We start from the raw sequence: 20625 nt of genomic DNA, 5'->3' as shown, positions 1-20625 counted from the left end.
ATTTAGTGACTGTAGTAATTTGGTTTTTTTTTTTTTTTCCACACACACACACACTGTATTTTATTTTTACAAGAGATAAATAGACTGACACCAAACATTGTACATGGATGACCACAACAAAAGCAACAATGATTGCAATTACCAAACATGAAACACACTCATACTATGTCATAATATTGACATTCAGTCCAGTAATCCTCCACTGTAACAGCTCCTTTACTTTGCAGTGAAAATTGATTTGTATATTCTTTGCCTCTGAGTCCTTGTGGGATTTTTTTTTTTTTTTTTAATTCAGCTTAGAACTGCTTTTGCTGCATCCCATAGGTTTTGTGTCATCGTGTTTTCATTGTCATTTGTCTCCAGGTATTTTTTTATTTCCTCTTTGATTTCTTCAGTGATCTCTTGGTTATTTAGTAACGTATTGTTTAGCCTCCATGTGTTTGTGCTTTTCACGTTTTTTTCCCTGTAATTCATTTCTAATCTCCTAGCGTTGTGGTCAGAAAAGATGCTTGATATGATTTCAATTTTCTTAAATTTACTGAAGCTTGGTTTGTGACCCAAGATGTGATCTATCCTGGAGAATGTTCTGTGCGCACTTGAGAAGAACGTGTAATCTGCTGTTTTTGGATGGAATGTCCTATAAATATCAATTAAATCTCTCTGGTCTATTGTGTCATTTAAAGCTTCTGTTTCCTTATTTATTTTCATTTTGGATGATCTGTCCATTGGTGTAAGTGAGGTGTTAAAGTCCCCCACTATTATTGTGTTACTGTCGATTTCCTCTTTTATAGCTGTTAGCAGTTTGCCTTATGTATTGAGGTGCTCCTATGTTGGGTGCATATATATTTATAATTGTTATAGATTCTTCTTGGATTGATCCCTGGATCATTATGTAGTGTCCTTCCTTGTCTCTTGTAACATTCTTTATTTTAAAGTCTATTTTATCTGATATGAGTATAGCTACTCCAGCTTTCTTTTGATTTCCATTTGCATGGAATATCTTTTTCCATCCCCTCACTTTCAGTCTGTATGTGTCCCTAGGTCTAAAGTGGGTCTCTTGTAGACAGCATATATATGGGTCTTGTTTTTGTATCCATTCAGCCAGTCTATGTCTTTTGGTTGGGGCATTTAATCCATTCACGTTTAAGGTAATTATCGATATGTATGTTCCTATGACCATTTTCTTAATTGTTTTGGGTTTGTTTTTGTAGGTCCTTTTCTTCTCTTGTGTTTCTCACTTAGAGAAGTTCCTTTAGCATTTGTTGTAGAGCTGGTTTGGTGGTGCTGAATTCTCTTAGCTTTTGCTTGTCTGTAAAGCTTTTGATTTCTCCATCAAATCTAAATGAGATCCTTGCCGGGTAGAGTAATCTTGGTTGTAGGTTCTTCCCTTTCATCACTTTAAGTATATCATGCCACTCCCTTCTGGCTTGCAGAGTTTCTGCTGAGAAATCAGCTGTTAACCTTATGGGAGTTCCCTTGTATGTTATTTGTCGTTTTTCCCTTGCTGCTTTCAATAATTTTTCTTTGTCTTTAATTTTTGCCACTTTGATTACTATGTGTCTCGGCGTGTTTCTCCTTGGGTTTATTCTGTATGGGACTCTCTGCGCTTCCTGGACTTGGGTGGCTATTTCCTTTCCCATGTTAGGGAAGTTTTCGACTATAATCTCTTCAAATATTTTCTCTGGTCCTTTCTCTCTCTCTTCTCCTTCTGGGACCCCTATAATGCGGATGTTGTTGCGTTTAATATTGTCCCAGAGGTCTCTTAGGCTGTCTTCATTTCTTTTCATTCTTTTTTCTTTAGTCTGTTCCGCAGCAGTGAATTCCACCATTCTGTCTTCCAGGTCACTTATCCGTTCTTCTGCCTCAGTTATTCTGCTATTGATTCCTTCTAGTGCAGTTTTCATTTCAGTTATTGTATTGGTCATCTCTGTTTGTTTGTTCTTTAATTCTTCTAGGTCTTTGTTAATCATTTCTTGCATCTTCTCAATCTTTGCCTCCATTCTTATTCCGAGGTCCTGGATCATCTTCACTATCATTATTCTGAATTCTTTTTCTGGAAGGTTGCCTATCTCCACTTCATTTAGTTGTTTTTCTGGGGTTTTTTCTTGTTCCTTCATCTGGTACATAGCCCTCTGCCTTTTCATCTTGTCTATCTTTCTATAACTGGTTTTTTCCACAATGATATATTAATAGAGTAATATGACCTTTCTACTTTTTTTGCAAATCCAACAAGGGAGGAAAACTATTGTGTTTTATTTGCATTTTCCTGATTCCTAGTCAGAATGGGCATATTTTAAACCGTTTTTTGACCTTTTGTGTACTTCTGTGAATCACCTATGTGTGTGTTTCCCCCATAGACCTATTGCTTTGTTTGTGTTGTTGTTCTTCTCTCATTCATTTACAGGACACAGTTATTTAGAATCATATTACCTGGACAGTGCAATTATTTTCTGTAATCTGACCCTTTTCTTTTACCTTTTAAAAATTTTAATGGAACTTTTAATTTGTATATAGTGAAATGTAAATGTTTTTCGTTTATTATTTCTACATTTCTTTAGAAGGTTTTCCAAGAATTAAAAAGTAAAATTTCTCAAGGGACAAACAAAAGGACAAAACCAATGACTCATGCTGATATAGTCACTTGTGTGACAAAATAGTGCATCAGAGAAGAGACAGTATGATCTTTCCAATAAATAACATTGTCTCAACTGGAAAGCCCTACTGGGGAAAAAAATGCATCTAGACACTACATATTAACTTACAAAAAAATTAGATGGATTTAAAGTATATATTTGAAATTTTTAAAAAATTAGTGTTTGCTTTCAGGGGTGATGAAAACGTTCTTAATCACAGTGATGGTTTCATGGATGTATACATATCTCAGAACGTATTAAATTTTTCACATTAAACAGGCAGTTTATAGCATTTTAATTATATCTCAATAAAGCTTTAAAATTTTTAAAGTTTTCTGAAAGAAAACAATAGAATATCTTTATGACTCTGCGGGTAGCAAGGCTTCTTAAACACTATCTGTAAAGCACCAACCACCAATGAATTCAGTGAACAATTAGACTACTTTAAAATGAAAACATTCTATTCATCAAAAAGAGACCAAGATCCATCCACGTCTCTACCAATGACCCAGTTTCATTCCTTCTTATGGCTAATATTCCATTGTATATATGTACCATATCTTCTTTATCCATTCATCTGTCGATGGACATTTAGGTTGCTTCCATGACCTGGCTATTGTAAATACTGCTGCAATGAACATTCGGGCACATGTGTCTTTTTGAATCATGGTTTTCTCAGGGTATATGCCCAGTAGTGGGATTGCTGGGTCATAACTTAGAGACTGTCATACAGAGGGGAGTAAGTCAGAGAGAGAAAAACAAATATTGTATATTAATGCATATATGTGTAATCTAGAAAAACGGTACAGATGTACCTGTTTGCAAGGCAGAAATAGAGACAAAGACATAGAGAACAAATGTATGGACACCAAGGGGGGAAAGGGGAGGTGGGATAAATTGGGAGATAGGGATTGACATATATACACTACTATGTATAAAATAGATAACTAATGAGAACCTGCTATATAGCACAGGGAACTCTACTTAATGCTCTGTGGTGACCTAAGTGGGAAGGAAATCCAAAAAAGAGGGGATATATGTATACATATAACTGATTCACTTTGCTGTACAGCAGAAACTAACACAACATTGTAAAGCAACTACACCCCAATAAAAAGATTTTAAAAATTTTAAAAAAGAGATCAAGAAGAGGAGGAAGTCAGAGACAGAGTGAGAGAAAACATTCACAATGCATCGATCCAACAAAGGAGTGGTCTCCAAATATATAAGCAATGCTTACAATTCAATAAGGAAAAGGTATGTGACCCAGTATAAATAGGAGGAAAAAACAAGTGTTACACGGAGGAGGATATACCCTTGTCCAAAAAAGCATGAAAAGGTGCTCAAAATAACTCAAATTTCATAGAGTATCATGGATTAAAACATGGTGGTATATTTATACAATAAAACATAGATGACGAGAATGAAGGAAGTGCAGCTAAATGTCATGACTTGGATGATGTCACGAGTGTATGACTGAGTGGAAGAAGCGGGACACAGCAAAGTACACATCCTGTACGATTTCCTTTACATAGAATCTTTAGAGGATAAAGGGAGCAGTAGCCTTTGTAGGGCAGTGATTGGGAGGGGACACGGCGGGGACTCCTGTGGTGCTGGTCACGTTCATCTACTGATCTGTGTGGTCTTGATCTTATACAGATGTGTCTGTTGTGGGAAAACTCACTGAGCTTATATTTGTGTAAATAAATAAATATCCAATAAAAGGTTGTCTTAATAATATTTTACTGTCACATAATGATTTTAAGTTTTGAATCTTTGTTTCTATCTTTAATGTGTAACTTTGATTTACTTTTTTAACATTTTAAACCCCACTCAGATATCCCATTTGACCAACATTATTTATTAAATATTTCATCCCCTCTCACTGATTTGGAATAATTTTCATAAATTAAGTTCCTATATGGGCACAGATACGTTACTAGGATCCCTATGCTGTATCGTTAATCTGTTTGTATACTTCTGCACTGATTTCATATTGTTTTAATCAATCATTAATTTTCAGTATTCTTTGATACTAGATGGTATAGCCCTTCCTTATCTTTCTTAAAAATATGTATTTCTTAGCTGCTTGCAGCCTTTACCCTTCTAGATTAATTTTTAAATGTCTACAGATTTCTATGAAAAACCCAAATTAATTTTAAATAGATTTGATTGAACTTTAAACTCTATTTGTAGAAAATCTGTACATTTAAATTTCATTCTTCCCATGTAGAAACATAATATGTATTTCCATTTCTAGGTTATTCTTTTGTATTATATTATAAATTTCTAATTTTTAAAAAATATAAGCCTTCATATTTCTTGTTAGATATATTCCTGGCAGTTTTTAGGGTTTTATTTTCTATATATATGTATTATTATACTTCTAATATGTTATATTCTTTGTGGAAATCTACTGATTTATGTTTATCCTGAATGCAGTCACATACTGAACCCTTATTATTGCTAATGGTTATATTCTCTTTCTAACATTTATCATTCATATAATTTTCTTAAATTATTGCCTTAGTTAAGATCTTCTGGACAATGTCAAATAACATTTCTGATGCTGAGGAAGTTGTTCTGTTCTTGAATTTCATGGGACTTTTTGTAATAGTTTAAAGTATGATATTTTCTATAGGTAGATTCATTTATATTATGGTTCTCTATATATTTATTAAGGTGATATATTATTTTAGAGTTTATTTAAGGTCTAATATAAAAAAGAATGCAAAAAAGGAGACACATCTTCCTAGAATAATTTACTCATAACTACTGTCTGCACGTCTTCATCCCTTTTCACCTGCTCTGGAGGAAGCAGTTGGCTCTGATACATCCTCATGTATGGCAAACATGGGGCCAAGGGGCTTGCAGTCCATGCTGCAGTTATGCACCTAAGTACACCTGGGCAATTTCTGCCACTTTCTTTTGTTGAAATATTGAATTGAATATAAGGGGAATTAGGAATATACCTTTTAAAATATTTTTTGATTTAACTATAGTTGATTTACAATACTGTGTTAGTTTCAGGTGTATAGCTTCAGATTCTTTTTCCATTATGGTTTATTACAAGATATTGAATATAGTTCTCTGTGCTATACAGTAAATCCTTCCCTTTGTTTTTTATCTATTTTATATATAGTGGTGTGTATCTGTTAGTCCCATACTCCTAATTTATCCCTTGCCCCTCCCCTTTTCCCTTTGGTAACCATAAGTTTGTTTTCTATGTCTGTGAGTCCGTTTCTGTTTTGTAAAGTTGATTTGTATCAATTTTTAAGATTCCACATATAAGTGATATGATATTTTCTTTCTCTGCCTGACTTATACTTCACTTAGCATGACAATCTCTAGGTCCACCGATGTTGCTGCAAATGGCAATATTGCACTACTTGCCGAGTAGTAAGGAATATACCTTTTGACAATCCTCTACATTTCTACAGGCTGACCTGCTACAATACATATTTCTATATTAACAGCTCATTTGAGATTGGTAAATAGAAAAGTGGTGTCAACATAATATGACAATTATTTGGGTTCTTACAACATTTTCCCTAGGCAAATACTGGAGCTGATACAGTAGAATTATAACCTATGGCAGGAAAAGAAAAATGTCTCAGCTCATCTTCTGCACAGAACTGGAACTCTTTCAGATCCCTATTAAGGAAAGTAAAAGTAGGCACATGCACCTAGGGGTCCCTCGCCAGCAGGGCTCACCCCTTGCCTCGCACAGCTAATGCTTCACGTCAGGTTGCATCTCCTTCTGTGGCCTCTGATACGCTGGCCCCATAGATGGAGAGCTCAACCTGCGTCTGCTTCTGCCCAGAGGGCAGCGCTCCACTCTCCTGGTTTTGTGGATTCTTCATTCTTCTTGAGACACCCTCCAACCACTGTGTGCTGTCCACCTGCACTTTGCAGTTTTTCTCCCAAAGTGCCAGTTCTTTGGGTTAATACTCTGGTGACAAAGGTCAAAGGTCTTGAGTGGTCTGTAGCCAAGCATAATTGTCCCATTAAACCCTGTTATTTTTGGTGAATCATTTTAAATAAGTCAAGGTTTTTCATGAATATATCAATATATCATCTTTGAGTGGAAATGCCTAAAGTCTATAAAAAGTAATGGAAATGGAAATATACATATAATATTTATATGGAAATATATGTAAGAATATCTATTATATATATATATAACAGATATATTTTATATACATTTATATATGTATATTCTTCATGGCCTCTGGTCATGAATAGAACCACGTGGTTATATTCATGGCCAAAGGCAAAATCCCTGACACTGTCGCGAATGATCACAAGTAACGTATTCGTCCATCTTGCTATTATAACTATAAACTGCATAGTGTAAAGCTGCGTAATACAGTAACACACAATCATCAAGAATGTTATTCATTTTGAGATTTCCAAGAGCAGATCTGTGCAGACAGGGGAAGTGGCTGGTATCTCTCTCTCTCACACACACACACACACACACAAAACCACCGGGGGGGATCTCCAGAGGAAAGACTTCCCACACCCCTGGGGAAGAGCTCTGCCATAGGGAAGAGTCAGAGGCAACACAGACCAGGTGTGCAGAGCTGGAGCAAGCTGTCTGATGCCTGGACCGGTTCACAGGAAAATCAGGTCTGACAGCGTGGAACATGCATACTCAACTCATGATGCTGTCTCACGTAGAGTCTTCAATAAACGCCATGGGTAAGGGTGTGTGCATCACTAAGCTCTACAAGCTTGAGTGTTTGGGGATGAAACTGAAGGCCAGCCCATAATTTTTGGTCTTCATTTCTAAACAGCAGCTCTACTTCATAGAGAAGATTTGCCAGGTAAACTTCAAGTGCTAAATGGCCATATTTTTAAAGTGTACAAGCTTTCAAATAGAAGTCCCACTTCAGTCATATCCTACCACCCCATAAAATACATGCCACCCAGACTGTTTAAAGAACTTCTCTGCATGTCTTCCTGGTTTGCTGCTGTGCTGAGCTCCACCTACCATCACAGCTGGGCAACGCATGGTTCCACTGGTGGTTCCTCTCACAGACCAGGGGCTCGTCGTCACTCAGTGTATAGCCTGGATTGCAGCTGAAAGTCACTGTGGACCGGATGCCAAAGTGACTGCCGTGCCGATGCCCATTCACAGGGATCCCCGGGTCAAGGCAAGAGTCCGACTCCAGAGTCACACCTGGATGCACAGAAAAAACCATCAGACACGGATCTTCCTGGGCTATAGAAAAAAAAAATTGGGGCCATAATACATACAAAATATTCCCAGACATCATCAGACCTGGAAAATCATGCAAGTGAATCGATAATCCATTCATGTGAAAACTAATACATTTTCAAATACTGGGCCCTATTTTGTTGTAGAAAGATGTATATCATTACACTTAGCTACAGATGACAGCTAAGTAGTGCCAATCTTGAATAATTTGCTGACCTCCCTGAATTTTACCTTTTTTCATTTGAAAAGCAATGAACTGTACTAAATAAAGTCGAAGTTTTTCTGTTTTCTATCTCCACCCCTCCCCCTCCCCTTCCTTTTATATTTGATATACCAAATAGATTTTGGCAGTCATACTTCAACTTTCATATATTTGCACACATCCACCCAAGCCCATACACATAATGCAAATTAAAACTACACTGTAGTTAATTTTCTAAAATTGCATTGCCACATTTCTTTTTTCTTTTAGATTTGTACTTAAGTCAGCCACTTTCAAGATGGCTACAATTAGCCTTTGCTAAAAGATGTTAAAAAGTAAAGTGCTATATAAAGTCAAGTAATGATGATCATGTCATTACAAGAGTTTCTTTTCTCTGTCTCTAACATCTCTCTTTATTTTTAGAATAATATATATTTTAAAAGATGAGGAAAAATGGGAATAAGGGACGAGAATATCATTGTGATGTTTAGGAATGCAAACAGATTAAAAAAAAGACTTGCTGTTGCTATACATAACTCTCTCAGTAAGATTCAAAACACTGCAATTATGACTTGAAGTATTAAGCAAAAATCTTAAAGTATTACCAATATTCAGACTGTTTACTCCCCTAAAATGATATTTGGGATAACATTTCTGATCACTGTATATGTTTTACCAAAGTTTGAGTGATGCATCTTATGAATATACCTTCCCTCATTAAGTCAAATACATGAAGTGCAACTAAGGGGTGAGTTTCTTAAATAAATAAGAAGTGATGTGATTTCTTTAGTGCAGCAACATGTGATCCAATAGCACAGAAACACAAGTAGGATGGCTGAGCCACATCCAAAAATATTCAGTAATAAATGTGATTTCCAAGACTAGTATAGCTCCTAGGAGGTGACCTTTAAACTCTTGGGATTTGCTGAGTGGTGGGAGTGTCTGTTATTCACTGTGGGCCCCTGGGACCACACCTAATGGTTTATATTCAGCAGGTTGCTCAAGTGGGGTGCCCTGAGGCAACACGTTTTCAGTCTAACCTACAGGGACGGGGGCAGGTAAAGACTTAGATCAACCATATGGGGCAACGATTCAATCCATGATGCTTATGTAATGAAACGTCGATAAAAATCTCTGGACACAGAGGCTCAGATGAACTTCCCAGGTTGGCAGTAAGCTGTGCATATGTCACAAGTCATGGCTGGGAGGAGGTGACACTGTCCATGACTCCACGAGGACAAGACGCCTGGAAGCTCTGAGTTCGGACCCATCTCAGAGTCTACCCTCTGTGCCTCTTCCTTCGGCTGGTTCTCATTTGTATCCTTTCCAGTGACAAATGTGACTGTGAGTATAGCAGCTTTCAGTGAGCTCAGTGAGTCCTTCTGTCAAATTATCAAACGTGAGGGTCATTTTGGGAACTCCTAGAACTTGCATCTGGTTTCAGAATTGGCAGAAAGAGCAAACTTTGCACTTTGTAGGCCTGTGCTCTTAACCTCACAGGTTAACAGACAGCAGAAAAGACTATCATAGTGAAGTTTTCCAAAGGAAAAAATAAATAAAACAATGAAAAGAGAAAGAGGCAAAGTGAAAAAAAAATATAGCATCATTTTTCCCAAGAATTTTTTCTTAAAAATTAGTCATTCTAATTAATATCGTAAAACTAACACACACCTATTACCTTAACAACAGGATATAACTGTCCTGACTTCTTGCAAAGTATGCCAACAAATGCATGCATGCCTTACACCCCTGCATGAGCTGTAGATATACCAAAAGCAGCATGGCCATCGTTTGCCCCAAGATTCAACACCTACCCTGCTCCTCCCTCTCTGCACAGACAGACAGACAGACAGACACACACACACACACACACACACACATACATACATACACATTCACCTCCTAAGGGAGTGTTTATGAGGTTTCACAACACCCCCAGAGCTTGTACACAGCAGTGCCCTGAACACAGCGGGTACATAATAACAGGCTGATTGGTTTTGTAGCCTCAAGATCAATAGCAGAATTTCCTAAAAAGAAGAATCTCTGACAAAGAAATGAATTAGTATCCAGGGTCCTGAAAAACCAGCCAACTAAATTATTCCATTTCATCAAACGACGTCCTGTGATCACTAGACAGTACAGTCACTGCACTGCAGTGAATAACAATAAAAGGAATTACTATTTTAGACAATGTGCGAATGCTGTATTAATGAGTAGTGTCCATAATGAAATTCATAAATTGTAAGGAAATACAAAATGTGTAGGGAAAATAGAGAAACATATCAGAGGAAACCAAAGTGTACAAATTTAAATTTAGAATTCTTTACATGTAAAACTGAATAAGTAAAATCATTAAAGTCATAACCACTTGTTCATACCAACTACACGCCATTATTTATTCATTCATTGATTTTTACAATATAACAGGTGCAAACATTGAGTTTGGAAACGAGCAGATATTGTGATCCTTGGCCCCTCCCATTCATGAGACGGGAAAGTCCCCGTGGGGATGACTCCGGAGTGTGGACTTGCCGTAGACTGGACTACTCGTTCACCCGGAACCTGCCAGGTACAGGGATTCCCAAACAAGACGATGCTGGGGAAGAATGAGTGAAACAGCAAAGGAGGCGATGTGACTCAGGGGATGGGAACTTTAAATAAACTTACATCCAGGGGTGAGGACAGGCGGACAGGTTGCTCTGAAGAAAAGTAAACAATGCGCTTTGGAGTTTCACTCAGAGCGTGTTTGCCTTCTGGTCTCCAGCCCGGACAACACAAAGGAACATTTGGGTCAGTGGATCCTACTGGAGCTGTGAATATATTCACACTCTGTACCAACTGTTTCTTTCTTGAAACTTAATGCAGCTCTAAATTTTTTGACACACATGACATAAATATACTTCTTTTCATTTGGCCTTTGTCAAACAAGTGACTGAACAAATTTGCTGTTCGGTGAATGAAGGAAGATGGCTGCTGTGAAACTGTCCGTCTGCAGATCACATTTACGTGTTTCATGTCAGTGAAGTGCTGCTCAGCTCTCTGTTGCGTAGAAGTCCGAGTCCAGGGAAGAGAACGGATAGTCTCCGGGTACCTTTGATCTGCCACGCTTTAGTGCAGGCACTTTTCACAGCCTGCTGAAGGTTCTGAAATAGTGGTTACGCTCCCCACTTTACAGATGAAGAAACTGGCTAAGACACTAAGTAAATTTGTCAAATTAATTATTAACTGAAATTCAAACCTAAGTCCTTGACTGTTTTTCTCTCTTCCTCTGTCTCCTGTGTGTGTATGTGCGTGTGTGTGTGAGTGTGTGTGTCTGTGTGTGTGCTGTATCTAATTTGCAGTTGTATTGCATTTATTACCATTACATCTTGACCAGTCTCCCTTTCTGGTTATAAGAAAGGTCACTGAATCAAAGAAAACTAACCTACACACACACACACCACAAAATACACACTGTTTATCACAAATTTTTTAAAAAATTGCACAGTATATAGATTGCATAGTAGGATATATACATTTACATTTAGTAAATCTTGCTTCTTTCTAGAAACATTATTAAAAAGCATTTCTAAGAAGTGTGCTAAAATTAAATGGAAAATCTCCATAGACTTGAGAAATCCATTTATTTTTCATTTTTTACCATTTTATTTTTCAATTCCCTATACAATTATGATGATTTTAAAGTGTGGTTCAAAGCTCTCTCTACAAACAAACAGAACAAATGATTATTCTGGGGGATAATGCAATTACTATTATATGAATAAACTGTGCCACGTTCCTTATAAGGAATAAAGTAATGAAAGCACAGACTGTAAATGGACACTATATTTATGAGAGCAACGATTCCTAAAACTTAGTACAAGAGTAGAACTACAACCCTGGGTATGCTTTTAGGAATAAACCTTGAAAAACTGGCTTCAACCCTTCTGCCCTACAGTTCAGAAAGAGCTGAAATGAATGTCGTTTACAGCGGCTCACATTATTTTATGGAACCGCTACAAAAATAAGCGAAACTTGAGCAGAGTGTGGTCACCCCTGCAAGGCTCTCTGGCTGTACAGTAGATTGCCATGTGCCCATCTGGGCATGAGGCGGGGTCATTAGCACTTTTTTAAAGCAAGAAAGGTTTACAGTGTCAGCCATTCTTGATGAAAGACAAAAGGGAGATGGGCTATTTTATGATTTTTAAATGGCATAAAAATTTGATGTAAACCATTCTTGGGTCATGGGCAACCCACTCTTTAAAAATGTGTCAGACGAGCAGGTGTAATTATTTTTCTAGTGTCTGCATATTGGGTTCTGAACAAGTTTCCTCAAAGGGTACTAGAAATGGTCAAAATGACAAAGGGGTTGGTAAGGTGTGTCGTTCCCATGTTTTTCTCCTCTGTCTCTCTCTGTGCTTCTCTCCTGGTCCTTTACTCTTCCATTACCTCTGCTGTCCCTCTGCACCTGCCTGCAGGTCCTCTCCACCTGGAGCCCGTGCGGCAGGCGGCACCTGCCATGGCCTGCCTGGGCTGCCTCAGACACCCACTGCCACCTACACGCCGCCGCCCTCAGGATCACCTTGAGGACTCACTCAAAGATCCAGAATTCTGACGTGCTCAATTATAATACCTGGAATTCGAGCTTAGGAATCTCCATTTCACTACGACCCCCAGGTGAAGACCAGCGCACAGCAGTGTTTGAGAAAAACTGCTCCTTCGGCAGGCTTCGTACCCAGGACGTGGGTATGAGTTGGGCACGGGGCTCCCGTAAAGTGCCTGCCCCAGCAGCGGCAGGCACGCCCTAGGACGCCGGGCTGGCAGCCTGGGCCCTGGTCAGCTGCAAAGCCCACAGGTGCCTGTGGCAACAGCCCCGACAGCCACTGCGCTGAAGGCCAGGCCTTTCCTGGCTCTGCTCCCCATTAAAGTGCCAGGTCCTGCATCACATTGGCTTCTGCTCACTTTCTGTTTCTCCTTGAAATCTTCACCAGAGATAAGTAAATTGAGGTGATAACAAGTCAAGCTTCAGTGTGACTTCCTTCCTGGTGATCGTTTCCCAATATCCCGTCAATGCTCTCACCCACAGACTGCGTCAGGAATGTCTGGGGCCTGGGCCTTCTGGAAGGGTCACCGGGTGTCCACAAATGGAGAGCGGATGAATGTCCAGAACAAGGTCCCCTCTGAGGCAGAGCTGTGGACAGTCTGATGCTGTAGGAACCTTGCCCATCTTGTCCTCTGCCCTCATCCAGAACTACAGAGCCAGCCCCGGCTTCTCCAGTAAAGAAGGAGGGAGGAGAATTCCAGGCTCCAAGGGACCAGACATTTCAGACACTCGCACAGTTATCCCCCAAACGCACCAGCTGGGGGTTTGCTTTTGCCTCCTTTTACTGATGAAAAGAAGGGAAAATGGCAAAAAGCACTGTCCTCTGAGGATCACTGGGTTATACCATGTCTTACTCAGACTCATGTCCATTTTCAAATATAGGATAAATAAAAAGAACCCTGAAACATAATGCAGTCAGTCTTTTCAGCTTATAATGATTATTGTTAGAATTATCTACTCAATAAATTTATATTATTATTATATTATATTATATAATGCTGACAATCTAAACAGGAACTTGTGACTGACTTTCCCTGCTTTTCCAGAAATCATGAATAAGAACAACCCACTTATCTAAATAAGGTAGAGAAGCAAATAACATTAGTTTCTACTACCTACATATGGGCTTTAGAATTTGTTTCTTCAAAAGGGACTAAAAATAGGCAAAATAATCTATGGTATGCAAATAAGAGAGAGAGAACATAGAACACTCTGTTCTAGTGTTTGTCAGCGCCTAAAACTATCTATTCTCTTAAGTTTCACCCAATTCTATATCCAAAGGCCAACCTATTGTGTGTAGCTTTAAGAAAAATGTGCAGGATGGGGTGGAGAGAATACATCTTAGCAGATCAGCGCTGAGGAGTTGTACAAATTCAGATGACTGTAATGTGTACAGATCTTCACTCCAAAGAGAAGTGATAACTTAAAGGAATGTTAAGAAAGGAATTAAATACAAAAGTTTCTGCTTCTTAAAATGTACAAGTTTAAAAATATGTAACTTTGAAATAAATGATGTATATATATGAAGCGTAACTTTGAATTAAATCTGAAATTAATCTTTAAATCATTAATAATCAATTTTCTTGTTATCAGAATACAAGTCTAATATAATTCCATTTTTAATCAAAAAGTACACATAACCTTATATGTGTATTTGCATATATGTTTGCATATAATTGTATAGATAAGCATGTAAAAAAGAAATATACACAACAGGTTATTAATTTTAGTTGTTGGATAGGGTTTGGGCAAGATTAACATGAGTAGCAGCGGGCAATGTGGGGAAAGGAAGGAAAGAAAAAGAAAAAAAGATGAAAAATTCAGCATGTTAGATATGGCCCCATTCATGCATTTATAAAATTATACGTATTTTTACAACAACATTAAAACTTTGTTTAGTTTATTTTAGGAAAGATTCTGAAAAAGAACAACCTTAAAAATCCTTAAAAAATAGGGCTTCCCTGGTGGCGCAGTGGTTGAGAATCTGCCTGCCAATGCAGGAGACGCGGGTTCGAGCCCTGGTCTGGGAAGATCCCACATGCCGTGGAGCAACTAGATCCGTGAGCCACAACTACTGAGCCTGCGCGTCTGGAGCCTGTGCTCCGCAACAAGAGAGGCCGCGATAGAGAGAGGCCCGCGCACCGCGATGAAGAGCGGCCCCCGCTTGCCGCAACTAGAGAAAGCCCTTGCACAGAAACGAAGACCCAACACAGCTAAAAATAAATAAATAATAAAAATAAAGGAATTCCTTTAAAAAAAAAAAAATCCTTAAAAAATAAAGGATTTATTCCTTCGGATTCCGTATTGAGCTACTCTCATGCATCTCCTTTCATTCTACTCTGGAAGTGAAGAATTTTCAGAGAAGGGAAGAATTACTGTTTTTTAAATTGACTAGCATTAGAAATGCATTCCCAGGCTGAACTGCACTCTACTCCATTCCAGAAGCACCCTTGCATAAATATTACTATCAAATAATATAATCCCTCAATCTCTTAATTTCAGAAGCTAAAGCTAAGAGCCAAATTCGGATGGATGGAAACAAAAATGGGAAGGAATTGGGATTGCTCTGCAAAATACACTGCATTATGATATTTTAGCAATTGTGTTTAAATATTTCCAATAATTGTTCTTAATCATTTTTAACAGTTGTTAATAATAACAACAGGTATTTGTCATTTAGTAAAAGTTCAACTGAGTTTTAATTTCTTCTTAGTTACAGTCTCTCTGCTGACTGAAACAGGCACATGTATACTCACAAATAAGTACCACAACTGCCCTAACCATTTTTCTAACAAAAAATATTGCTCAGGAGATATAATTTTAGTGACATGCCCTGTAGTTCTTTTGGCCAACAGGTATATTTTCTAATAGTAGAAATTTATTATTACATCGTACAGTAAATGAACACGTTTCACTGTTTTAATTATTTTACTTTATAATAAACGAGTATGTCTTCTTTTTGAGTTGTAAAGTAAAAATCCCCAAGGCTCTCTGTCCTTAATAAGAGAAAGTCTTGACGATGGCGCAGTGCAGTGTGGACAGAGGCGGGAAGAATTGCTGTTTTATACATTGACTAGCATTAGAAATGCACTCCCAGCACATCTGCTACGTGACACAATGAGACCACGTGTGTGGAACTCAACCCGACAATCGGGCACGGCCCTGGCGAGGGAGGACCACTTACTCTCGTAGCGGATGAGGAAGCCCACGCTGGACCGGCTATTGTCTGTGGTGAAGAGGAGGTACATGAAGTTCCCCGTGCTGATGAGGAACTGAGGCGCCTGTGTGCCGTGGTACTCCCCGATCAGCGGGGACGAGTTGGCTGGCCCGTCTCTGACCTCCAGGGTGTCATAATTAACTTCTGTCTGGAATCTGCGGGCAAGCATATCCAGTCAGAAGAGAGATGCAGAGCCGCATTAACGCACGGACATCCTGTAATATCATTCACTTACTAAAAACCCACGTACAGCAAGAGACATAAAATAGATACAGAGATACGTATATACGTTTTGAAGACCTGAGCACGTGTAGTATTTGAGGACAGTACTTATTTCTGGGGGGAAGGCTCACCCCCACATCCCTCCCTCTGACTCAATACTCCATCCAGTAGCATCACAGACAGGAACGGGGGTAGTGACTCAGCTCTAAAATAAAAATACTGTGAGCCAGTAGATAGAGAAGCACCAGTTAGTGAAAGTCAATCACGGCACATTTTCAAACTGTTTTTCATGATCCCCAGTGTAACATGATTACGGATTTCTTAAAAGGAGCATATTGAAGTGACATGATCTCCTAAAGGAAAAGGGTAAATCAAAATACATGACAATACTTTAAATACCTTTCCTGAAACAAAAAATTCTGTGCCTTTTCAAGCTGCATGAACTCTTGTGTGACAGTGGGAGAGCACTGGGCACATTACTGCTTCAGAAACCAAATACTACTTCAATGATTTGAAAAGGTAAGAACAGACTCCAAAAAGTGCTTAACTTTTCTTCCAAGGAGGACTTATGCTTCCAGAGAATCTGGTCTGATATTATATTTATATACAGTTGCAGCCACTTGGGTGCTCTTTGATGAAATGGAGGTACCATTCCAGGCACTGAGATAACTTTGGAAATGGGCCCATCTCGTCCTCAAAGAGCTAACCCAGTTTCCAAGTGTCTGGCGTGGCTCTCAGGCAGCAGCTCACTGACTGGAGCCTCTGATTCGTCAGTGACTCTCAGACAGAGAATTCCAGAGTAGCCTGTGCATGGGTCTCCAGGGTCTGCAATGCATGCTGCTGATGGGGAGGTAGAGGAAGGGGCAGAGTGGCTGTCTTAGATTCCTGGCACAGAGCAATGAAAAAAGATGCTGAAATCAAAGGGCCCTGCCCTGTTTATCATTAAATCACATACTCCTCTTAGCGCAAATGCACAATAATGATATATTCTTGCAACTAACTTAGAATGGTCCCTGACCCTCCATCTTCCGTAAAGGGGAATTCAAACAATTGGTGTAGCGTGTGGCTAGGTCAGAATACAGCCACAGGCTGGACATTTGGGGTGGGATAGGGCAGCTATGTCTTTTACTATTAAAAATGTTCTCTAAAGATGCTATGACTTCACAGTTATCTGAGTGCACATTCAAGAAGTCTAGATAAGCTTGGAATAAATCTCATTTGAAGTATCTGCACTGAAGTTTTCACATCTTTCATCTTTAGAGACAGCCAGGACTGATAGAGGGCGTGCCTCAAGAGCTGGACGATTTCCAGGGTAACCTCAGAAAGAAAAATGTAAATGCTTTTCATCAGTTGGCAACCTAGCACACACTGTGTAACAATAACATCAGTATGGAATTTAAAATTTGTTTGTGCAAACACATCCTTTATTAGGATGTCAGCTCACAGCTCAAGGTATAAACCAATGCACTACTGAAGGGCGGTGCACTATGTCCAGGGTAACAATCACAAGTGTCTGAAAATATCAGAAATGTTCGTACTTACAAATGGAATTTAGCAAATACCGCACTTCAATAGTATCGAAAAGACAAGATTGAGAAAAATTATGAGTATTTTTGTTCAGGCAACTGAAAATGAAATGCTAATAAATTCTGCCAAACCAGAATGTAAAATCACTATTTTTACTAAATGATTTACATTTGTTGTGCTGCTGGAAATCAGGATGTGTGTCTGCTTTTTTCCCTCTCAATACTAGGAAGTGTAAAACTTAATAAGAAACCAAACAATTTACTTAATTATTTATAAAGGTTTTTTTTTCCCAGTGACTAAGATTATATGCAAGAATCCATTCTCCAATATAATGAATACATAAACCAATTTTTTCTTTTCTTCTGAGAGATTATCCTACTGGAGTTATAATTATCCTATCAGATATAATAATATCAATAATAACTTCAAATACAAATAATCACTAAGTGATAACATAATTCCTGCTAAAAACCTTTCCTGTATGGATGTCGTCATTGAGAATTAGAAAATTAGTTAAAAAATAATATAATAACGTACATCTGTCTTGAGACATTATAATATTCTGAATACTAGAACCCCAAACTCAGTCTAGTTAAAAAGGTCATTGTTAGAGAAAGCCCAATCTGCTCAGTTATTAATGAACCTTGAAACACTAAACAAAGATGCTTCCTTGCATTTTAAAGCATGTGGGTCCCTTCCAAAGTACTTTTGGTTCTTAATCTTCAAATTGATTGTTGAGACAATCTGGATAATATTTGATCATGGAGAATTCAAATAGCATGCTTCTTTTTTCTTAGATTATCAAATACATTATCAAACAGCTAAGCCAAATACCATTGCAGTGACGGAACCACTCGTAGCTAATTAACAGGTAATGAATCTGCTGCACACAGGCTGTTGCCAGCACTGCAACCCCAAACCGCCCTTCAGTCCCCAGAGCCATCCCCAGAGTGGGAGAACTCTTTTCCTGTGCTTTCTAGAAATACCTAAGGGACCAAAAGGCTCTATTTGCAATCAAACACCAAGCAGAATTTATTCTAGCCTCAGGTCCAAAATCCAGAGGTGGACGCACGGGCCAGAGACTGTGAGTTCTGGGAATGCTTGTCTGGGCCACCATGCCCTCAACCACGTCTGCAGAGGGGCCGTAGCTGTGGGCTTAGAGGATAAAATTCCAGAAGAACAGAATTCATCAAGCAAGCGCCTATTTCCTTTTAAGTGAACTCCTTTGGGGGAACCAATGAAAAACTGTCATGTTTCTAAGATTTAAGATCCATTTAAATAAAAACATTGGGCATGCATGGGTCATCAGGTCCAAATTAAGGAAAACAAAGTTTTTTCTTACCTATCAAAAGTTATTTTAATAGAGTGTCCTGGTTTTGCTTCAATTATCCATTCACAATTTAAGGAATCTTTATAATACCCTGGCCATCCCGGGGGCAAAATGACTCCACTTGCAGCTGTCAGATGTCCACCACACGGGGCTGAAAGATGATGCAGGGTATAAACAGGTCAAATTATGTGTATGTACCATGGCAGCACCTCAGTTACTGCAGGAATTCGCTTCTGTGTTCATGGACTTAATGGTTTCTAGTATTCAAGCAAAAGTTATTCCCAAGTAAATTAACAATATTGAAAGCAGAGCACATATATTCCACAACTGGGCATTTGTCATCAACCTGCAGCAAAGTTCTTCCCATCTAATAATGGTAATAACGGCACAGTCTACGTGAGTGGGGTCTGCCAGACGACTTCCAGGAATTATCACGTTCAATCATCACAACAAAGTCACGAGGCGCGAATTCCACTGATACCCACATTTTACATGTATTCAGATGTCAACAAACGTCTATTAATACACAAACTTAAAACTACCTCACATCTAAAATTAAAATACGCTGTGGTGTGTGATTGTGGGTGTGTTTTAAAATACGTGTATGTGTTTATTCACTTTGGGTTGTGTTCATTTTATTAAAATAATTTGCCACATACAACTTACTAAATTGCTGGTGATTGTTAGCAAACAAATAAATAAATAAGTAAAACTCGATAAACATGAACTAGTGTGCATCAATCCTGCTGAAGGGTTGGGTAAGAGTGATCCATAATTATACAGACAAAAGGGAGTTTAAGGAAAGTATGTGCCTGGTGCTCAGTAAAGGTGAGTATGCATTTCTGTAAAATCTACAGAAAGTTTAAAATAATAACATATATTTAACATGTTTCTGCCTAGCCACATATATTTTTCAGATTTATTTTTGTCTCAAAGTTCCTTGCCATCTTTGTAATCACTTTTGTGAATCTATAGAGATCAAATAAAACATGAAAATGTTCCTAGTTAAAAAAATATTTTTGGAAAAATACTCCTTTTATGGAAAAATAGCAATATGCATTAAAATGCTGGAAAAATTTATAAAATTTTACCCAAATTTTGATGCTAGAAAAAAAAAACTGACACAGAGGAATCTATAGAAATAATTATAGTAGCTTCATTTGTAATAGAAAAAAAGAAACAAAAAAAGAAAAGCAAAAAATTTATGAAAAGAACATGACTACGTATTTAGAATGTCACAAATACGTTTGAAGTGATATTCTGAAATGTTAAAATGATAAAATCTTTGCAATCGAATATTATATATTTTAAAGCAGGATACAAAATCGTACCTATAGTATAACCTAAATTTCACAAAAGAAAAATTTTATTCAGAGAAAACAGGAGATGGAAATTCAAAAATATCAATATGTTAATAGTAGATAAGACCAAGTGATTGCTGTGTAGATCACATGTTTTTCTTGATATAGCGTCTCTTCCAAGTAAGCTACAATAAATATGTGTTACATCTGTACCTTAAAATACATAATAAGAAATCAGAGCCATTTTTATGAACGTGAGTTCCTGAAGAAAACTTTCATTACTTCATGTAATCATAATTTTAAAAACAAGTTATTTTTACTAATTAACACTAGGGTTTTTTCCTAGCTAAGTCCTTACATTCACATTTACATCCTATGAAATCATAT

At 38.0% G+C, this 20625-nt stretch overlaps 1 protein-coding gene across 1 annotated transcript in view; it reads right to left on the bottom strand.

The window, feature by feature from the left end:
- The window catches only part of CSMD1 (CUB and Sushi multiple domains 1), a 1889718-nt gene that overhangs the window by 319780 nt on the left and 1549313 nt on the right, over window positions 1–20625 (bottom strand). The window contains exons 17-19 of the mRNA XM_068531988.1: window positions 18950–19088; window positions 15826–16013; window positions 7630–7818 (exon numbers count right to left, since the gene is read on the bottom strand). Of these exons, the coding sequence (XP_068388089.1) occupies window positions 7630–7818; window positions 15826–16013; window positions 18950–19088 (516 nt within the window). The remainder of the gene's footprint in view (window positions 1–7629; window positions 7819–15825; window positions 16014–18949; window positions 19089–20625) is intronic.

The sequence above is a fragment of the Eschrichtius robustus genome, chromosome 21, assembly GCF_028021215.1.
Source record: "Eschrichtius robustus isolate mEscRob2 chromosome 21, mEscRob2.pri, whole genome shotgun sequence".
Taxonomy (NCBI): Eukaryota; Metazoa; Chordata; class Mammalia; order Artiodactyla; family Eschrichtiidae; genus Eschrichtius; species Eschrichtius robustus.
This window is presented reverse-complemented; position numbering and strand designations above follow the sequence as displayed.